General features: G+C 46.8%; 1 protein-coding gene across 5 annotated transcripts in view; it reads right to left on the bottom strand.

Moving 5' to 3' along the window:
* The window catches only part of NFATC2 (nuclear factor of activated T cells 2), a 151,964-nt gene that overhangs the window by 40,663 nt on the left and 89,344 nt on the right, over positions 1-21,957 (bottom strand). For all 5 annotated transcript variants that reach the window (XM_088789072.1, XM_019726080.3, XM_019726081.3 and 2 more), the window contains exons 7-9: positions 5,266-5,321; positions 4,524-4,650; positions 1,667-2,356 (exon numbers count right to left, since the gene is read on the bottom strand). In XM_088789072.1, coding sequence (XP_088645198.1) covers positions 1,667-2,356; positions 4,524-4,650; positions 5,266-5,321 — 873 coding nt within the window. The remainder of the gene's footprint in view (positions 1-1,666; positions 2,357-4,523; positions 4,651-5,265; positions 5,322-21,957) is intronic.

The raw sequence follows: 21,957 nt of genomic DNA, 5'->3' as shown, positions 1-21,957 counted from the left end.
ACACCCGACACAGAGTCTGGTGGGGAAAGTTACCTGCCCCTCTTCAGGCACTCATTTATTTATAAAGCGCCTCAGCCCTGATACATCTCCCAAGCATGCACGTGGAGGGAGGTCCAGTTACAGCCACATTTCATGTATCTGCTCACAGTAGGCATGAGACATCGGTTGAACTTTCTACGTGATCATCTCCTTTCAAATAGGTACCAAAAGTTTATCTTAACCATTTTGGGTGTAAATTGTTCAGGAATGGATTGCACATGGGTCTCCCTTTTAAAATGGAGCCCAGAGACCCTAAGTCAACCTGTGTTTGATTATTCAGGATTAGACAAATCAATTATTAATGCAGCAAAACCTGAAGCCAACCTTATAAGGCACGTGGGTGGTTTGACCCTACACTAAGTGGCCCTAGAGATCTTTGCTTGATGCATTTGGGGGAAGTTTTTGATAGAATGTTTTACTAGAGAGAAAACGTGGAAACTGCTAGGACACACAGTAGTATCCCCAAGATAACCCAATCATCACAGACTCGGCATAAAGTAAAAGTCAATAGTCTCTGAGTTAGAACCAAAGGATTCCTGCCACTCAAGTGTCTGATGTTTATCACCTGGTCTTTATAACTCATGGCCATTTTGAAGTTTTGTACCTTACTTCCTACTCCTTGGCTGTGTTCCTGAGAGTAAATTTTCCTAATCGATTGAGGTTTCAGGATATATCCGATGCTACTGCTTCTAAAATGCAAGGCTAGAGCTGTGGACGGCAGCCAGCAGTATAGGTTTCCTTTCTCCCATTAAGAAACTCAAACCACCTGTTTTCTTTTTTCTGGAGCCCCCAGGGGGAGGCTGCTCTGTCTGCCCCGCCCACCCTCTCAGGGCTTCAGCTACACCTGGCTGATCCCAGGTGAGTCCTGCCAACACAGATGGGATCACAGACCAATGTCACATACATAACCACTCCAACAGGACTACCCTCCAGCTGGGCCCCCGCCAGTACACTCGGGCACCTACAGACTCACACAAAGCCGCCTCTGCCCAACCACCCCATCAGCTGGGCTCACCACAACGGAAGCCCACTGTTTCCCTCCCATCAATGTGCTTCTCTGTTCCACTAGCACATGGCAGAGAGATGCCTGCAGCCTGCCTGCAAGCCCCCCATTCATGCTTCCTTCTCATAGAGCCACTTTACAATGAGCTTTCTCCTTCCCTTTTCTCCACACTCCCCCCTCCCCAAATACACAAAAGAGGGCTACAAAATAGGGATTTTTTTTTTCTCTACAGGAATAAAAGGTTAGCTTTCCTTCCTTTCTGTTTTCCTACCCTTGGGCTAAATTTGGCAAACGGAAAGCGAGTGGAAGCAGTTTAACTGACCCAGCTCATAACCCAGGGGACACTCCTGTGGCCAGAACTGCCTTCTTTTGCTCTTTCTCTTATGATGGTTGTAAGGGGGCATCTGAAAACCCTACCACCCATCCCAACAGTCCTGCTGGGAAATGATTCCCGCACAGACCTGGGTGAGGCCTTAAAGGTTACCGTATTCAACCCCCTTAAATGAAATAGGGGACACTGAGGCCCAGCGAGGTGAAGGAAGACACCCAGGCCATACAGTGAACTAGCTGGGGGATGCTTTGGGCACAGTCCTTACAGGCAATTGAAAAAAACGATCATCTTACCGTCGTCCAAGTAGGTCTGATCCAAGTTCTGTTCCTGCTTAATTGTCACTCCTGTGGGTAATGCTTCCTTTTGGTCACTGACCGGGGGTCCGTTTTTGGCGGCTCTTTGGCTTGTGGCATTCTGCTGCTGAATGACAGTGGGGTAGGACCCCGGGCTCAGCCTCTGACCTTGATTGACAGGGGGCGGGCCGGGCCTGGCGGTGCCGGGTGCGAAATTCTCGCAGTACATGATGTGCTGGAATTCTTGGTGGCTTCCGCAGCGCAGCTGCTGGTTGGTGGGCGAGTAGTGGATCACCGGCGAGGCCTGCTGGTTGGCTGGAGAAGAGTGGAGCAGGGCCGAGCTCTGGCCCTGGGAGCCTGTGTGCACCAGCACGGAGCGGTGCGCCTCTGCGAGGGACAGAGGCGCCGTCATGAGGGCCGGCTGCTGGTAGCCCAGTAGGCTGGGGCTCAAGCTCTTGCTGCGCTGGTACAGGACGGCCGCTGGGTTCTGCTGCTGGTAGCGGGCGTCGGGGGACGAGAGCCCTGAGCGGAACTGCTGGCAGGGAGCCATGGTGGCCACGAGGCAGGAAGGGGACTCAGCCACCATAGGGTGCTGTGGGTAGTAAGGCTGGCTCCCCAGGCCCCCGGGGATGGGGCTGCACATCAAGGTGGGGTCATATTCATCGGTGGGCTCCGTCTTGATGGTTGGGACTGCGAGAAAAGCAAAAGCACAGAAGTGCACCTTTCTCAGTGAGACACAGATATGCACAGAAGATCAGCCGACAGCGGTTGGGAACACGGCCTTGCGGGGCCACATGGGTGCGATCAAACAGTGGGAGTCTGTCACTTGTTAGCCTTGGGCAAGAGGCTCCCTGTGCAATTGTCTTAGGTCAGAAATCTAACCCTGGGCTATGATCTTGAACTATAGTTCTTTCCAATAGTGCAAAGGTAGCTGGAATGTCTGTCTCAGCCCTGGACGTGTGCAGCCCTTCTCCCCAGGAGGAGAGCTCAGAAAAGAATGCTTGATTTAAAACCATGCCCCCTCCTTCCTCTGCCCTAGCAGTTCCCATCCCCCTTCCTTGCTCATTGTCCTTCATCATACTCATCACTATCTGAAATATGCTATATATTTTGTGTGCCAATTTATCTGCACACCACACTAGAATGTCAGCTCCTCAAAGGGAGGATTTTGTTGTTGTTTTTTCTGGTCTGTTTTGTTCAATGCTGGGTCCCCAGCATCTAAAACACTGCCTAGATCTTAATTGGTACTCAGATATTTTCTGGACAAGGAATGACCAAACAGTGATAATCACCTCCTTCGTTCTGTAGTACTTTGGGGGAATGAAACCGACTGGCTTGGGCCTCAGTTTCCCCACCTGTTACTTGGCAGTAATAAGCACACTTACTCCACAGGGTAACATGTTGGGAATTTTAAATGAGATGCGTGTGCAAAGGACTGGCATACAGTAAGTGCTCAGTGTTTGCTGCTGTTGCTATTATTACTATGATCACTACTATGAGTGTTGTCACGGTTACCATTCCTCTCTCTCTCTCCACCTAGGACAGTCACCACAATTTCTGTTTCTCCAACATCCAGCCCCAGGTGCTAAGGAATCAGCTTTCTTTTCACCAGAGTAAATAAATCGGTGACAGGACAGCAAGAAAGTTGCTCCCCACCCCCAAGTGGTGGGGGTTGGAGAGGCAAGGAGGGTGGGCACCTAAAGCAAAAGCGCAGCTGTGGCACCAACCGCAGAAATCATTTCTCAAGATGCCATTCAAAGACGGTCAGCTCAGTCCCCGGCCCTCCTGGTCCTTGCCTAGGCTGTGCTCAGACAACCACATGCCATCCGGGACCCAGGAGGCCTTGCTACCACCAATGAGAGGTGAGAGCCACATAAACGTAACTGAAAACCTCTGCCTGAAAGGTTTGGGCTCCACAGTTTTAGGTCCCATGCATGTCACATCAGTCCTGGGACAGTGAAATGCTCATAGGGGTCTCACAAACCTGTGAACACACTCCACTGAAGCCAAGCCCCCGAGGCCCGGCTGCCAAGACCGTCCTCTCAAGTTTCAGGCTTCCAGGAAGCCAGAGGCTTCAGGTGAAACTGTCACAGCACAGAAATTATACTCTGGCTGGATAGTCTCAAATTACAGGTTTCCAATCCTGGAAAAATGGCTAGGAAGCCTGTCTCAGCCTAGGGGAGCTTACAGCCTGTGTCTGCAGCCCCTGTCATAATCTGACATATCAATATTACTTACGATCTGAATACCGTTAGGACATCAGCTCTCCGAGGGAGGGCAGAACTTTTGATCTGTTTTGCTCACTGCTGTGTCTCCAAGCCAAGGACTGTACCTGGCACTCATATATTTTGAGGACAAATGAATTGATGAAAAATAGCACTTGTCACCCTTCTTGAGACTGTAGCACTTTGTGGGAATGAGACGTCCTGGCTGGGTTATCCAGCCAGGAACTCCACGTGGCCACAGGGTGACTACCCACTGTGGGGTGGACTAAAGATTCTGTAGGCTTCAGGGCAGAGTCACCTCTACCCATATCATGATCAAATCTAAGGAGGACGGGAATCACCAGCTTTGCAACTTTCTGCTGAATACGTCCACATGTGTTTCCCTCCCAAAGGAAAACGTTCATAATCACAATAGCTAATATCATTGATATCAGTTTACCATCAATTTGCTGTGCTAAACACTTTAGTGCATTCGATTTCTATAACTCTCATAAGGAAGGTGCCATGTGATAGATAAGACAACCGAGGCTCGTCGAGGTTGAGTCACCTGCCCAAGGTGGCCCAGCGGGCAGCAGACATGTGTCTTCACGCACATGCCCATGCCTCTCCCACCACAGAAGAGAACGCCTTACCTGGATGGTAGGTAAAGTGCTGAGGCTGACTTCGTTTTCTTTTCCCATTGATGACATAGAAGTTCACCTTCACCGAAGTGCGGATGTGTTTGTTCCGATACTCAGGGATCTCAACAAAAAGCATGTTCTGGAAGGAAGGAGTTGTCATCAACCTCACGGCAATAATGTTTACATTCCTATCCAAGGCCCCAAGCACATTGAGCCGGCCCATCTAAAAGGAGTCAGCACACAGTCCACACGTTTACAGGTGAAATTCTATTTAAGGGGAACTTGACTTTTCGGCTGCAGCAAAGAAAGCATTGCCACCGTGTTTCCCCAAAAATAAGACCTAGCTGGACCATCAGCTCTAATGCGTCTTTTGGAGCAAAACTTAATATAAGAAGACCCGGTCTTATTTTACTATAAGACTGGGTATAATATAATATAATATAATATAATATAATATAATATAATACTGGGTCTTATATTAATTTTTGCTCCAAAAGACACATTAGAGCTGATGGTCCGGCTAGATCCTATTTTTGGGGAAACGCGCACTTACTCTATCCAAGTATATTAAGATGTCACCATTACAAATCAGAGGGCTTGGTGCTCAATAAATGCTTAAGTCATTTGTCAATTTAATACCTTCTGAGTGCCTGTTAGCACTGGGACTTGGATGAAGGAAAGAAAAAAAAGAAGGAGAGAGGAGACGAAGGAGGTGGGAGGGAAACATGACAGGGCGTGCAGTCCGGATGCTTACAGGCTGGCTCTTGTCTTTATCCACCGTGGCCTCCATCTCCCAAATCTGCTGCCCATCTGGAAAAATAAAAAAACAACAGGCTTTGAAGGAACTATTAGAAACCAAAGACTTAAGACAAAAATCAACTGATGGCGATCTTGGTTTATGCATTATATCATTTCAGTAAGATGTATATGTGTGTTTGATATATATATATATATATATATATATATATATATATATATATATACACACATATATATATGTGTGTGTGTGTATGTACATATATGTATTTCCTTATACATGTACATTTCTGTTTGCAAAGGCAACACATATTCATAACAGAAAACTCAGCAACAATTGAAAATAAGGAAAAAAATTGCCATCATCCCATCACCATTATCTTTTTTCTCTATATCTGAATGACTATATATACATATCTTCATTTCTTTAAAAATAATAGTATTGTAATACATTACACTTTATTATATGCTTTGTTCAAGCAAAGACTACTTCCAAAATGTCCTGCATATACCAAGACTGTCACAGGGGCCCCATTATAGATCACTGGGCTGTCCCCGCCATGCCTTCTTGATTGTCTGAGAACACAGGTGGCTCACACAGTCTGTCCTAAGAGTTTTAAACAATGTCTTGGCTTGTGAGTCACTGGAGAGGGTGGAAACATAGGAGGCCCACCCTCTACCTTTCAATCAGCAGATAGCCTGGATCTCACACGGCTCATTGCAACGATTGATGAGAGGTTTGTTCAATAGTAAACTTTCCTTCCGTGGAGCAGAAAACTCATTCCCCAGTTTGGGGCCAGCAAGTTGGGCCAAACAAAACTCTGCATTGCAAATGATAGATTTCTTTTGCTGACCACCTACATTGGCCACTGGGCAGTTTTTGCTCAAACAAATCATTTCCACAAGTGTTTCCAGGTTGTTTTGTAGAACACTTGCTCTGAAGATTATTAAATGGGTTTATGAAAAAAGGAAACAAATTCTAATAAGCATTTGGAAAATGCTGAGTGAAAGTCAAATGCATTTCTTTACTACAGGACTTCTCAGAGCCTTTAACCTGCTCACATGCAGCGTAACTCTCCAAGGGGGCTAGGGCATGTACCATGTCCCAACGTTTGGCCAAAAAAACCCTTCCCCCCCTTTAAAAATATTATTATATAAGTTTCAGATGTACAAAATCATAATTCGACATCTGTATACACTACAAAGTGATCACCCTCAAAAGGCTAGTTACTATCCATCACCATACAATTTACTCTTTTCTCTCCTTTCGCCCACCTCCCAACCCCCATCCCCTCTGATACCTACTGATCTGCTCTCTATATCTATGAGTTTGTTTTTGTTTTGTTTTGCTTGCTCATTTGTAGATTTTTGTTGGTTTGGTTGTTTGTTTGCTTTTTTAGATTCCACACATGAGAGAAATCATACACTATTTTTCTTTCTCTTTCTGATTCATCTCACCTAGCATTACACCCCCAAGATCCATTCCTCTCACTCTCTTTTCAAAGCACAGCTTTTAGCATCTTCTGTGAGAGGTTAGCTTTGAACACATATAATCTTGGCTCTTAAGGTCCACGCAAAGAAATCTGGTTTCCACGCATTATTTGAACTTACTAGTATAGAACATATTTCCCAAAATAGTAATAAAAAGTCTTGTGATTGCTACCAAAGCTGATGCAATCTAGACAATCTTAACAACAAACAGGCCGTGACTCAGCTGGAGGCCCTGTAACAAGTCAATCTGCAAGCCTTGGCCTTACAGTTCTATTAGGAGCAATTCCTGAAATGACTAAGTGTCAAAAGGGAGGAAGAAAGGGTGGTGAATGCACTGACTCTCACTAGAGTCTGAAATTTCTGTGGAGGGGACCGAGTTAATAGCCGTCACCATCTCCCCAACACCCAACAAACTGTAGGTGCCTAGTAAACGTCTCCTGTCTGAGCAAACAAAAGTGTCAACAGTTCCAAAGGCTGCTGACGGGGCCAAGAAAAAAACCAGAAGCGAACTTCAGCCACTGCTCAAGAGGAAGCAAGAAAAGATAGATGGATAGGCATAAAGGAATTGGAAGCTGAGTCATCAAAATGGCGCTTTCCGTGTGCAAAGCCCTGGACAGAGCAAGTCAGAGGAAATCCTCATTTCTTTGTCAAAGACATGTCAAAGATTATCCACAGAGATGCATGTCCCCTTCTCGGGTGGCAGTTAGGAGCTAGGCACGGGTCCTTGTCAAAAAGTGTATTCATGTTTATTAACTGCAAGGTGAGCTCTAAGTCAGAAGATCAAGTACAAAATTAATGGAGGAAATGAATAGTAATACGTTCCTATGTAAGGTGCTATCTTCTTCCTAACCTCTGATTGGCTGAACTGAGTTCTGCCACCAATGGTATCATGAGTCCTTTCAGTTTGGCTCATCGTCCTGTATGACTTTGACTTGCTTTGAAAAGGAAGGACCATTTTCAGAAGTCTCATAATTGGGAGGAAAGGGAGAAATGCCTGGAAAGTGATCGGGAAGTATTAAGCTGGGTCCAAACAGCTTCCATCCCCAGCTCTCTGCCTTAACTCATGCCAGTAATGGAAGATAAAGCACAGAGACTACAAAATGGCAGGGTGATAAAAAGGGTGTCACCAAGGGCAGAGTTCTCAGAGTCTCCTGGTCTAGGGACTCAACAGAAATGGGAGGGAGGCCTTCTCCCTACATTTCACCCTTTTCCATCTCTGGTGGACGTACATAAATAAAACTCTACCAACCAACACTCATACAATTCTCGTGCACAGGTGCTCACACGTACCCTTAGAAATCAGCCAGCCCAACACCATCAGATGGGGAAACTGAGGCCCAGAGAAGGAAAGCGGGTTGTCCAAAGGCATGCAGTAGACAGTTATTAAACCACGGCCCATAAACAGCAAGTGGCACAGTCCAATAACAAAGGAGATAGTTTTGAGGAGAAAAGCTCAAGGTTATTAAGCAGAGGTAAGATGACCAGCTTCCTGGGAGGCTGGAGTAAGGGCCTACAAAGGTAGGATCTGTCTTGGGTCACATCCAGCACAAAGGTGTCTGCACATCTTCTCAAGCCCTTCCCTGCTTCCCCGTGCTTCCAGGTCCCATCCAAGTTCTTGACCCAAGTCCTGCCTCTGTTCCAAGCTCTCCCAGCACCATTCTCACCCTTCCCAGTGAAAATAACAGCGATCGCCTACGAGCATTCACTCTATACGAAGCATCACTCTAAGCACCTCACAGTATGGACTTGTCTATTCCACACGACAACCAGAGGCTACAGGTCTGAGCATCACCCGAATTTGACAGGTCAGAGTGCTCAGGCACAGAGGCGAGGGCACTGGCCGAGGGACACTCAGCTAGTGGGTGGGGAAGCCAGCCCTGAGCCCAGAGAGCCTGGCTTTACAGTCAGTGCTCCTTGTTCCATCGACATTATGCGGTTTCAGACTCCTGTGCCTGTGCAGCTCCTCTGCCAAGTTCATGAAGGGAGGTGGGCAGGCATTCCAGGTGGCTGGTCCTTCAAGACTCGGCTGCGGACTCCTGTTTTAGACCAAGTTTGTCCCATCCTGGCTCCCACAGCACCCTGGGTACCTCTACCTCTCCCGCTGTCTCCCCATTCTCTAGGACATCCTCATGCCACACACCAGCTCTCAGCCATTTGTCAACACAGTTAGAATTAAAATCATCACAATAGAGTCACAATCTAAGTGGCAGCTGGGGCAGGAGAGTGTTTCTTCAAAGAAAGCCGCGATCCTTCGGGTGGCAACAACCCAAGTGTCCATCAATGGACGAATGGATAAACAAAATGTGGTCTCTCCATACACATGTGGAATATTATTCAGCCTTAAAAGGGAAGGAAATTCAGACACACGCCACAACACAGATAGACCTCGAGAATGTTGTGCTGAATGAAATAAGCCAGACACAAAAGGACAAATACCATATAATCCCACTTATATGAGGCCCCACTAAACAGGCAGATTCACACAGACAGATAGTACAATGCAGGTTAACAGGGACTTGGGGGAGGAGGGTGGGAGCCGTTATTGTTTAACGGGCACAGAGCTTCTGTTTCAGAAAATGAAAACATTCTGAAAATAGACAGTAGTGATTGTTACACAACATTGTGAATGTATTTAATGCCACTGAATTATATACGTGCAAATGGTTAAAATGATCAATATATGATATGTATTTTATCACAATTTTTTTTTTTTTATTAAAAAGCCAAATGGCCTCACCCCAGAGACCTGGCTTGCTTTGTGGCCTGTAGATTGGCTTAAACGTTTTGCAATTCGCTGCTGCCATTTCAAGATAAGATTTCACCTAAAAATGTAGATTTTGCTCTTAAAAGAAAAAACAATTTCAGACACTCTGACCATTCCGGGCACCCATCTAGAGGAACCTCAGCATGGCATGGCAGCCTCTTCAGACACTGCCGTGCTCCCCCATGTCACCCCTGCCCTGATCCCCACATCTCTCATTTACTTTCCATGCCCTGCCTCAGTGGGTCTTTGAGAGAAAAAGACAGGTCCGGCCTCCCATAAGAGGAGAACCAGTCAGGTTTCTGCAGACTGCCCTTCCACTGGGACACGCCTGATGTTTTTCTCATGATTGCCAGACGTTTGACCCAATATTATCTCCATCAGTGTCTCACTCTGCTGCACACCCCCTCCCAAACCCAGGACCCCGGCCATCTGTCAGGATGGAGAAACAATTTGAGTTTCTTCTTCCTGGGCCATAGGCCCCTTGCTCCCAGGACTTGACCTTTTCTTTTCTTCAGAACCAGAGCCATGTGCCCAGAAGGCCTCGGAGAAGCACCCTGAGCCACCATGTGGCCCAGTCTCCTTTGACGGCCTAGGTGCGTCCACAGGGGCCTCCCAGCATGGGCTGCAGAGGGGCGCCCCTATACCGCCACTCACTTAAAATCCCCCTTCCTCCTGACCCTCTCCTCTGGGCTCCAGCCAGAACAAGCAGGACCTGACAGCAGCACTTCCTAGGGATGCCCTTTGCGGAAAGGCAGCCCGCCACCAATCCCGCGGCTCTGGTGGTTTCCACGCAGCCCGGCTCCCAGAGCTCCAGACGTCAGGTCAAAAAGAAGCCAGTGGGGTTAGACAGAAATGCCTGCTCACTCCAGGGTTCTCTGTCAGGCCTTCAGTGACCGGTTTGCTGTAACCCCAAGCCTTCTCAGACATGTTCTGCAGCCAGAACTGACTTCCCCTCCGTGTTACCTCAGCACTCAACGTTTTATTCCTGTGTACCCCAAATTCTGGAGCAGACAGACCTGGCTTCAAATTCCTGTTTTTCCCCCCAATTAGCTATGTGAGCTTGGATAATATACGTCACCTCTCCTTGCCTCATCCAAAATATAGGTAACATTATAGTACCTGTACCTCCTGGGGGTCGTTCCAAGATAACAGACAGCGAGCGGAGAATAAATGTTCAACAGACATCAGCACGCATTATTATTATTATGGCGAGTAGCAACAGGTTATTTAATTATTATTCTCTTTATCTTTTTTTTTTAGCATGTATTCAAAAAAAAATTGGAATAAAACCCCAACCATTTTTTAATCAGAACATAATACATATTCTTGCAATTATAAATACTTTTGCCTGTGGGCATGGGCTGGGGGCAATTTACAAAACTACAACCAATGTCTGTTATGGGAGATGGGTAGCTCGGTGACTGATTTTCTTCCGTTTCAAAAATGGGTTTTGTGACTATCATGGAGAGAGAGAGAGAGAGAGAGAGAGAGAGAGAGAGAGAGAGAGAGAGAGAGAGAGAGCACAGGAATGAGAAATCAAAACCTAAACCATGAGCCAAAGCCATGGCCCTATCTTCTTTTGCATCCGTAGGCATTAGAGCCCAAAAAGCAATTTCACAAGTCCAGACTGGCTGTGTATCTCATGAAGGGTCTGTACTCAGTTCTGAACAAACAAGTCCCCAACAGGAAGTGAAAGCCGACATGTCTGTCCTTGGTTTTATGTAGTACTCAAGGGGACTGGTCTCTAAGGGAAATGTGTGGTTTGCAAAATACCTCAAGGCCATTTTCCTGGGCTCCTCCCCCATCCCCCACATGGCATGCCGAGCACACAAGCCCTGGGATTCCACCAGCAGAACACACAAATCCTATCCTCTGAATTGAGCTCCCAGAAGGCAACGGAATTCACAGTAAACGCTGGCAGGGCTCTCTCAGCCTAAGGTAACTTGGTCTGGGTTCAAATTCTGTTATCACCATTTCCTAGCTGTGTGGCCTTTGAGTGACAGCTTAACCTCTCTGTGCCTCCGTCTCCTCATCGGCAAAATAAGAAAGTTACTTGACTGACTTCAAAGAGTTTGGCAAGAATTCAAATAGAGATTATATGTAAAGTGCTTAGCAAAACACCCAGCCCATAGTGAGTGCTGGTCTCACTATTATTATTTTGGAATTTGGTGTCTCAAATGGGCCCATCTCTAAGGGAGAAAGAATCGGCTGGCCATCTGACCCAAGTGTGCTGGTGGGTATCACAGTTTTGCGATTCATTTCATTGCAGAATGTCTCTCACTGCAAATGAATAAAATGGCCATAAGAAGTATTTGCTGATGGGGACAGGTTGAGTTAATTATGTGCCATCCACACTTGGTATGTAATATTAGGTATATTAGGTACAGGAACACCAGGCAGCCCTTAGAATAAGAGCAATCATATTTTCTGACCTGGAAACATGTCCCTGTTATATTAAGAAGCAGAATTTTTAAGTGTTGCAGACTAATACGTGCAACACGATGCAACTTTGTGAGTCTATAAGTACGTCTGCTTAAACTTAGGGAACCTGTGCCCCGAGGCTACCCATGTGGTTAGACCCCTACAGCTGGGACTGGATGGATGAGGTGAGGCCCTCACGTCTTCTTCACATGACTCAAGAAACACGGTAGAATTGTGGGCAATTTTCATTTGGGTGCATTTTTTCGTGTTTTTTAAAATAAAGTTTTTCTCTTATGAAAACAGTATGTTGCAACTGCCTGCTGACGTGCCTGTCTCCCAGGAGCCCTCTGGGGCCACAGGCTCAGACAGAGGCCCGGCATGGGCCACCGGCACTGATTAAGCTCTTACTGCACAGTAGGCCCTGTGCAGGCTGTTGGGGCCACGGTACCAGCCACACAGGCCTTCCTCCAGACAAGGAGGCAGGGCCCGACATCCCACCGGAGCTCAAAAGACACGTGGGCTCCAGGTTCCTCATTTTGACTGGGAGGGGCCCTGCCTTGTTCTTCAGCTTGCCTCCCCCGACCTGGCTCTGGCCACCCTGACCTTCTCTGGCCCTCCAACAACCATGCTTGCTCTTCTCCAGACTTTGGCAGAACCAGTTCCTTCCCATCCTCCAGGTCCAGTTCAGAAAGGTGCCCCCTGACCTGCCCCCATCCTCTGTCATTTTCTGCTCCTACCATCTACTCTCTGACATCACATTATCTTCCTGGTTTTCTTTCTCTCTCCCCTACTCGGCTGTGAGCTCCCTGAGAGAAGGACCATACATCCGTCTTGCTCTCTGCTTTATCCCCAGCACTGTACACGTCTGGCACATATTAGGTGCTCAGTAAACACTGGCAGAATAAATGAACAAACTGACCTCAAGATTCCCCAGGGCTTGGCCCATAGCCAGAGAGTTCCGGAAATGTCTGACTACTGGTGTCCCCAGCTAAAAGACCCCACAAAGAGAATTCGCCAAGCCCTGATAAAAGAATCCTTTTGGGAACTGACAGATGAGGAAGGAGCCTGGAATACAGGTGCAGACAAGGAATCAAACACAACCAGAGCAATTCAGCGTGCGTTCTACATAACCCACCTCCCATCCCACACCCAGGTCTGAGCCACTGGGAAATCCTGCCCTGAACAAAAGAGGCCCAAGAAGATCAAGTGTGCTTCTACTGCTCTGGGCGCAGATAAAATAAAGGACGTCGGTCTCCTGAGCAGATGTTCAGGCAAATTTCCCCCGTCCTAAACTAACAGGGACTGGCAGCCAGCATGAAAAAGGCCCTTCCAAGTCTTACTCAGCGGGGAAGAGAAAAGAGCCAACTTCTTTGGGCAAAGAGGTTGGATCTAGAGAAGACTTAGCGGGATTCAGCAAGGAAAAAAAAGAAAAAGAAAAAAAAAAGAAAAAACGATGTGAGGCATGCCTGGCTTGATTGACATTACAGCCTTCGTTCTCACTTGGCTGCCCTGCCAGAAGAACAGTGCATTTGCAGAAGGATGGCCCCGCTGCTTCAGCTGGTTTAATGGTGTCTCTTTGCTGGCAGCTCTTGAGCCCCACGTCAGAGCAAAATGTCAGGAAGCGCAAGGGTTGGCGTCGGGTCTGGAGTCTTAGCAGTTGGCCTCTATGAGCCATGGGCTCTTCAGCACTCGCAGGAGGCCTGTGCGAGCGTTCAGGGGGAAGGGAGTGGATCCGTCCTCACTTGGGCCACTCGGCTCCAGGCAACAGGAAGGAGATCAAAATGTCAGTGTGGGTTAGGAAACCGTGCGTGATGCATCCCAGCCCTGGCTCTGCTTTTCAAAATCAGCTCAATCAAGATGGTTGAAGTCATTGCAGTCGGTGCTTTATGACCGCTGGCTCGCAGAAAAACGTGGACACCCTGGATGCGAGGGCTTAATGAGCCGAGCAGATGGGGGCATCGAGAATGTCCCCTTAGGATTTCACCCTTCTGAACGGCACACCTGCCCAAATGTGTTCAGTGCGATCCGGAGAGGTTCTTGATTTCTGAACCTCCTCTCTCTCCTCCTGCCCCAGCACTTCCTCCATGGGCTCACCCCCCCCCCCGCCCCCCACCTGGACACCTACAGGGGCTGCTCTTCACTCACCTCCCCACCTCCACTTGCCTCCCCCCTCCCCAGAGTCCACTCTTCATCCAGATTGCAAGAATGACCTTTAAAACATAAATCAGATCATGTCACCCCCTTGCTGAAAAGCCTCTATCAGCTACTTATTGCTTTTGGAATAAAATCCAAGTTCCTCGCCATGCCTACAGGACCCGGCATGATCCGATCCCCTCCCCAGAGACCTCTCCAGGGTGGGCTGGTGTCACACTGTCCCTTGCTCTCACACTGCACCAGCTGCCTGGGCTTGCTTTCAGTCCCTCAGATGCCCCAAGCCAACAACCTACGCTGGGGCCGTGACACTGGGACACTCTTCCTACAGTCCACGCAGCTCCCTCTTTCCCACCATTAAGGCTCTTCTCAAAGGTACCTCCTCAGGGAAACCTCCCTGACCATTGTCTACAGACCTTGCCAGATGTAACAAATGAAAACACAGGATATCCACTTAAATTTGAATTTCAGAAAAACAATGAATATTTTTTTATTATAAGTTTGTCCCAAATTCTGTGCCATGGCGCAGGATAGACTCCTCCTGAAGAAATGTATTATTTGAGATGTGAATTTAAGTGAGCGTCTTATATTTTCCAGACCCTTTGCTCTTGGGCCTATGACCTGGTTTCACTGTCTTCAGAACACTTTCCCCATCTCAAAGTGACCGTCCACCTCCTGAGGGCAGGGACCTCATCTATCACGTGTCCCCAGTGCCTGGCACAGCACCTGGACACAGGTGCTCAGTACATACCTGGGAGTGATGATGGAAGCCCTGGCACTGAGTGAGCAGAGTGAGGCTAAAAGAGCATCGCTTGGTCATGTCATAGAGGCCAGATGTCGGCTCACATTTCACCCTGCCCCAGGGGTCACCCACACCAGCTTCAGACAGCCAGCTATGCTAGAAACCAGGAAATGGGGGTTCTGGACCCAGCCTTCCACTGACGAGTTCTGTCACCTCAAGGAAGTCTGTCAACCTTACTATGTGAGCTGGTTTCCCCATCTGTAAAATGGGTGCAGGGAGAGGGTCATTAGTTCAGGTCCCTCCAGCTCTGAGCATGATAGCTGGAGTCCGACAGCTTGGGCTGAGAGGAGGGGAGAAACTCAACTGTGCCAGGAAGGACTCTTGTCTCCCAAACAAGAGACCAACAGAGTCCAACACAGCCCTGCTTCCTGACACTGTGTTAAGTAAACTGAGTTCCCAGGGCTGACATTTTCTGAGTTCCTACTGTGTGCTTGACACTTCCAGATCCTTGATCTTCTTTTATTGCTGCAATGCTACCAACCTCATTTTAGGGGAACATGAGTCTCAAAGCACATAACATGTGGCCAATCCAGGCTTCAAGCCAAGTCTGCTGGATGACCCCAAAGCCAGCCTGCTTACAAGTTAAATATACACAATCTTTAGAAAAAGGTATACAACCCAAAAATACAGACAAATAATAGGAAAAGGTGTCAGTTAATTCATAAAAGATATTATGATTTTCGGCGGGGGGGGTGGGGGTGGAGAGTGACGGCCTGCTAATTGCAAATTACACAATGGCCTGTTGGCACCAAGAAGAATTTCTGATGGTGGAAATGATGGGACCCAAGTGAATTTGAAAACTGATTTCTCTGTATCCTCTTTCAAAGGTGTCCAAATAGAATCAACTATAGGATTCTTTCACTCAGAAGTCTGTTCTTACATGCAGGAGGACTAAAGTTGGGGCGGACAGTCAGCTTTCTGAATAGGGGACCATTTGCTCTGTCCCCCGGGGGTCGGGGGGCCTCAGAGTGGCGATCTGGCCTCCATCTTTGGAGGAAAGCTTTGTGTCCCAGCCAGCTGTGTGTAAGGGGCAGGCTCCAGCCCAGGGGGCCGATGACATGGTGGATGTGAGTCACTGAGGGCAAAGGTCTCCAGAGCCTTAGTCATGCCCCAGCCATGCCTGGGTCTGACCTTTCCCAGAGGGGAAGCGTAACCTAGAGGGGGCTCCCATCCCAAGTCTATTGTTTCAGAAAACAGAGCAAACCCGAACCCACAGAAACAAACAGGTGGAAGGAAGGGATACCTTCTCTAAAATGGTTCCAACTTTTCCAGGATACTAATTCATGGAAAAATACTTAATTGAGCAAAGCAAATTTTTTTTTTTTTTTTTAAGCAAATGCATTTCTATTTATTAAACGAAGCTCAAAATACTACCTTTGGGAACCTCCACGTAATAAAATGACACATATTAGGATATATGACTCAGTGGGAAAGAGGGAATTCCACCACCCACGCGTCCTCTCTAAAAAATCAATTTGCCCTCTCAACAGGTGATGGGAGCCTCTGCCACCAGACTGTTCCAAGAAAACCGTCCAACAAAACAAAACACAAATGCTCTTCAAACAATTTAAGTTTTAAAGTTGAGTAATCCGATGCAGGCAAGTTTCCAACCTACACCCCCGCAGCACAGACAGCCAGAGGCTGCTTGGCCGGGGCCGGGGGCCTGAATTAAGAAAGATTTACCAGCTGAAAAATTCCAAAACCCTGTGTCATGTGGAGGAGGCTTCCAAAACATTGGATCCCACCCAGGCTTGGGGAGTCTCTCAAAGCCATGGCAACCCCGTTTCCGCTGCCACATCACTTTTATTTTTGTGTCCTTAGATTTTTTCCTGTTTTGCAATGTTTTGCTGGGACCCCCGACTCCGCCTGGGGCCTGGGTGGCCGGGGGCCAGGGTGACCAGCTGAAGTCAGGAACAGCCTGGACTGCCCAGCATGAACTTTGCCTGAAAGGTTACACATTTTTTAAATTTCAGAGAATATATAAAGGCTTTTCAGCCATCACTGAAAATGGTAAATAGGAAATACCCTGTTTGGTTTCTCTGTGTCCCTTTGGACGTGACTAAAGAGATTACTCACAGGGGTGATAATAAATGCTGTTTGGGATTCCAGCTCTGGCACCAGCTGTGGGCTGATTTGGGGTCCATGACTTGACCTCTCTGAGCCTCAGTTGCCTCATCTGTAAAATGGAGGTAATGCTGCCCACCGCCAGGGGCCAGTGTGACGATTAAAGGAGATGATGCATTCTTTCATTCAGCAACATGCGTGAGCACCTACTACGTGCCAGGGACTGTTCTGGATGCTGCAGATACAGTAGCAAACACCAAGTCTCCAGCCTCAAGGAACTAAGAGTCTAGTGTGGGAGACCAGATAATAAATGAGTAAAGGAATAGACAAGAGCATTTTAGTAGTGCGAAGTGCCACCGAGAAAACACAGCTGGACAATGGGGCAGGAGCTGACGGGGTTGTAGGGGAGGATGAATGACTTCAGAGCGGATGGTCAAAGAGGGCTGAGACTTGAAGAATAGGAGAATGCAGCCTCATAAAGAAATGGAAGAACATTCTAAGAAAACAGAGCAAAAGCGAAGGTCCTGGGACAGAAATGAGCGTGGGGTGTTTGAGGACAAAATGGAGCCCGTGTAGCTATAGCCAAGTGAGCAAGGGAGGGGGAGAGTTGAAAAAGCTGAAAGCAGAGAGATGGGCGAGGGCCAGATAGTATAGACTCTTGGAAGTCATGAAAATAATTAAAAATAGTAATACAAATAATATAACAATCATTATTATTATTGCCGCTATAAATAAGAGGCCATTTTCCAAAACACCAAGCTTTTCTAACTTAAGAAACACCATGCTGCCCCTCTCCTACTGTTTTTCCACCGTTCTCCAATTTGTCATCCTGCTGGAGTGGAAACCGCCAATTCCATTTTGGTCGATGGCTATAAAAAGAACGTTGGAGCTGGTGGTGCCGATGACCCAACATGGGGGCTAAGATTAGCCCAGGAGGCTGTCACCTTTCCTTAATGTGAGAACCAGCTGGGGTTCCCCGTCCTTGGAAAACTTCAGCTGTTCCACTCCACCCCACCCCGCAGCGCCCTGGCTGGCCAAGCTGTCCATGGAAACGGGAACGGGGATGCGTTTTGGAAAAAAGAAGTTGAGCAACAGGGATTCCCCCTGCAGAAGGAGGCCCTGGGCTGGGAGGCAAGTTCGTGGGGTCAAAAGAGCAGGACCAGCTCCCTGCAAAGGCAAAGCAAGCCCCCTATCTGTCAGAGCCAGAGGAAGCCAAGCATCATACGGGGGGGAGGGGGGCTGCCACTTCTCTGGGGGGTTCAGAGTCATCTCAGATACCCTTGCTTTTCTGCTGGCACCAATCCAGGAACCACTCACCCGGGATTCTTTAGTTAGACAAGCAAGGGCTTGAAGTGCATCCTGTCGACCCCAGTGACCCAGTGCAGAATTCAAAGTTCTAGCTCACTACAAAATGATTCAAGTCAGTGGCTCAGAGTAGCTGAAAGGTCTTCAGTCAATTAACCTGGTTCTAAGTTTTATCAGACTCAGGCTGCCTGGGATCAAACTCAGCACTGCCATGTACTCAGCTGTGTGACCTTCACTAAGTTACTTAACCTCTCTGTGCTCAATGTCTCATTAGTAAAATTGGGAGAACAGTATCTATCTTGTAGGGCTGTCATGAGGAATCAGATTAGTTAATACATATAAAGTGCTTAGGACAAGGCCTGGCACATAGTTTATTATTATTACTTATTACTGTTTTTCAATGTCTCTTGGTTCCATGAGATAAAATTTTACTCCTCTTTGTCCTTCCACAGACTAAATATAATAATAATAATAATAATAATAGAAGCTAACATGTAATGAGCACCTATAATGCACTAAGCTCTTTGCAAAGAGCCTAATCTGTATGATCTCATTTAATCTTCTCATCTCTGAAGAGAAATAAATCATCTCCACTTTACAAAAGAGGAAATGGTGGCTCAGAGAGGTGAAGGGACTTATCCAGGATAACAAAGCTGCTAAGTGCAGACCATGGATTTGAACCCAGGCCATCTGACTGCAGAGCCTGTGCCTGCAACCGCCCGAGCAAGCAGCCTCCCCAAAGCTCGCCCAGCGCAGGCCAGCCCTGGGGGCAGGATCTGTCAAATAAATGATGTGTATGGACTGAGCTATGAAAGTGCTGGAAAGAACATAAAAGCAGTTAACAGACATTCAATGAGCCTCCCTATGCACTGAGCCCACCGTGCTCATTTATGCGTTTATCTCCAGGATGGAAGGACGGTTACTATCGCATTTGACAGAGATGGAAATTGAGGCCTAGGAAAGGTGAACAACAGAGCGATGCTGGACATGATCTCGTGTGGGTCCCTGACTTCTCTAAGCTTAGCCGTCTGCCTCCCACAAGTGCCAGGTGAGAGGAGACGATAGGCAGGAAGTGGCAGGCAAAGGGCCCACCCACAGACTGGTCCAATCACAGGGAGCTATTACGACTATTCTCCTTATCAACATGCAACTTTTCCAAGTTGAAACAGGCTCTGAGTTTTGCTCCTGTTAAGAGGTAAACTGAGGGATTTCTTCCAAAACCAAGAGAAGGAAAGCTAGAGAGTAAATGCCCTCCCTTCCTCCCTTCCTTCCTTCCTTCCTTCCTTCCTTCCTTCCTTCCTTCCTTCCTTCCTTCCTTCCTTCAGCAAAAACTTAATGGATACCCTTGATTAGCTTCAGAGAACGTGAGCTCCCTGGACCACTGAAAGCTGACTGGCTCCTACATGGGTAACAAGACATCTGTATATTATTAGCATTTTCCCTCTGCGAATAAGGTGTTTTGAAGCCATACACTTCTTGTGAAAGTCAGCAGAAGGCCAGCAGGATGGTTTCCTGGTACAGGAGATGCCTCAAAACTGGAGAGGCCAAAACTTCCTTGGTCATTTCCATTTCATGCCACTCTCCTGCTCAAGAACCCATCAGGACTCCCTAGTACTGTACCCATGTGTGACCAAGCCCAGGCCATGTCTCTCTACCTGGCAGTGGAAGACCTCTCTGTTCCGGCCACGTCCTGCTCATCACCACGTTTCCCAGTGTTAAACAATCTCTACTTCAGCCAGGTTGGTTTGCTCTCTGACTCACCAGAGCCTCACAACTTCTGCCTGTAGAGAGTGTTTTACATTGTTCCACCACCTGAGAAATATGCCTTCCCCGAGAGGCTTAAAAAACATGCATGCTCCCTTGAATCCACTACACCATACAGGAAAAAATAAATAGCATTAGCGAACATATGTTGAGCACTTACTATATCCCAAGTATTTCAGAAGTACTTAACATGCATGAGCTCTTAATCTCATGACCACCCTATGAGGTAGGACGGTCAACCTTATTATACAGATGAGGAAATCGTTGCCCAGAGAAGATAACTTGCCCAAGGTGACACAGCTAGGAAGTAGCGGAGTTGGGTTTTCACAAGCAGACTGGCCCAAGACTATGAGCTCCTACCTAGCAGACAAAACGAATGTACAAGTTGTTCATGACTGAGTTACTTGTAATAGCACAGAGTTGGAAGCAGCCTAATGCCCAATAAAAGGGGAATGGTTAAATAAAGTACTGGACAACCATATGATACAATGCAATGGATCTATTTAAATGTCTGTGTTCTTAACCCCTCATTACACCACCTCTGCCCCTCAAACCCACTGTGACCGACCACATGTCTCTAAACCACTCCCTAACCCATGTATCCACCTCCAGCCCCCATTGCCACAGGCTTACTTAATACCTTTTTTAAAATTCTGCCTTTTATCGTGCTTTCAAAGTGTGATAAAGCAGTTCTCACGTCCTGGTCACAGGACCTACCCCAAGAGGAGGCTTTGTGTGAATTGGGAAGAAGCATCCCCTCCCCCAGACATTCTGCTTCCACCTGTCAGCAGGTGTCTTAGTAATACACAGATCGATGATGTATCCAGTTTGAATGGCAGCCCCCACAGGAGACCCTTGTGCAGTGCACAACTCCTACAACTGGACAACCTGCCTATTATATTCTCAGGATCATCTGAAGGGCAATGAACAGAGACAAACATCAAAACCCTTTGAATTAACCTACTGAAATCAAGTCCGTTAGAAAAAAAAAACGAAAACAAAACAAAAACTAGGTCTGGCATCTACAACTATCAAATAATTGCATAACCTAATATTTTTCTTACTTCTGATCATTTTCTCTTTACCACATCCTCATGGGCAAAACACATTACTAACAGTGAATGAAAAAATACACATGGCCTATAAACAAAAACATTAAACCTCTCAGAGCAAAGGAGTACAAGGTAAAAGGAAGTACTAATTCAGCATATCTTTTTCATTTAAAGAAAATGGCACTTCTGGAAAGGGGTGAAACCATTACAGACATGGTATTGGTGGAAGTTTCAATTTGTAGAGTAATTTAGGTGATTTAGCAATCTGTATTTAAAACCCTCAAAATGACCATCCAATATTCCACTGCTAGGAATAAACCCTAAGGAAAAAAGACACACATAGAGATTCGTGTGTAAAAGATTAATTAATTAATCCTAAACATAGGAGAAGATTAATCATAACACTATTTATAATAAAAATAGATCAGAGGGTAAGGGGAGTGGGGGGTGGGAGATGAGGGTAAGGCGGATCAAATATATGGTGATGGAAGAAGAACTGACTCTGGGTGGTGAACACACAATGGGATTTATAGATGATATAATACAGAATTGTACACCTGAGATCTATGTAATTTTACTAACAATTGTCACCCCAATAAATTTAAAAAATAAATTATTTTTTTTTAAAAAAAAGTGGAGGCAATAAAGGGATTACTTGGTTAAGAAAAAAAAAAAAAAATAGAAGTAGCCAGTGTTTATTGGCTTACAATGTACCTGGTGCTATTATAATTACTTGACATCTAGCAATTCATTGAACCTTGTGACAACCCTCTTATCGTCATTGTGTACACAAGGAAATGGAGGCATAGAAAAGTTAGGTAATTTGCCTAAGATCACAGAGCAAGCAAGTAGCAGGGCCAGATGTAAGCCCAGGAT

Source organism: Rhinolophus sinicus, chromosome 13 (genome assembly GCF_057876585.1).
Source record: "Rhinolophus sinicus isolate RSI-liver-muscle chromosome 13, RSI-T2T, whole genome shotgun sequence".
Taxonomy (NCBI): Eukaryota; Metazoa; Chordata; class Mammalia; order Chiroptera; family Rhinolophidae; genus Rhinolophus; species Rhinolophus sinicus.
Note: the sequence above shows the minus strand (reverse complement) of the source record. Positions and strands in the feature narration are given on the sequence as shown.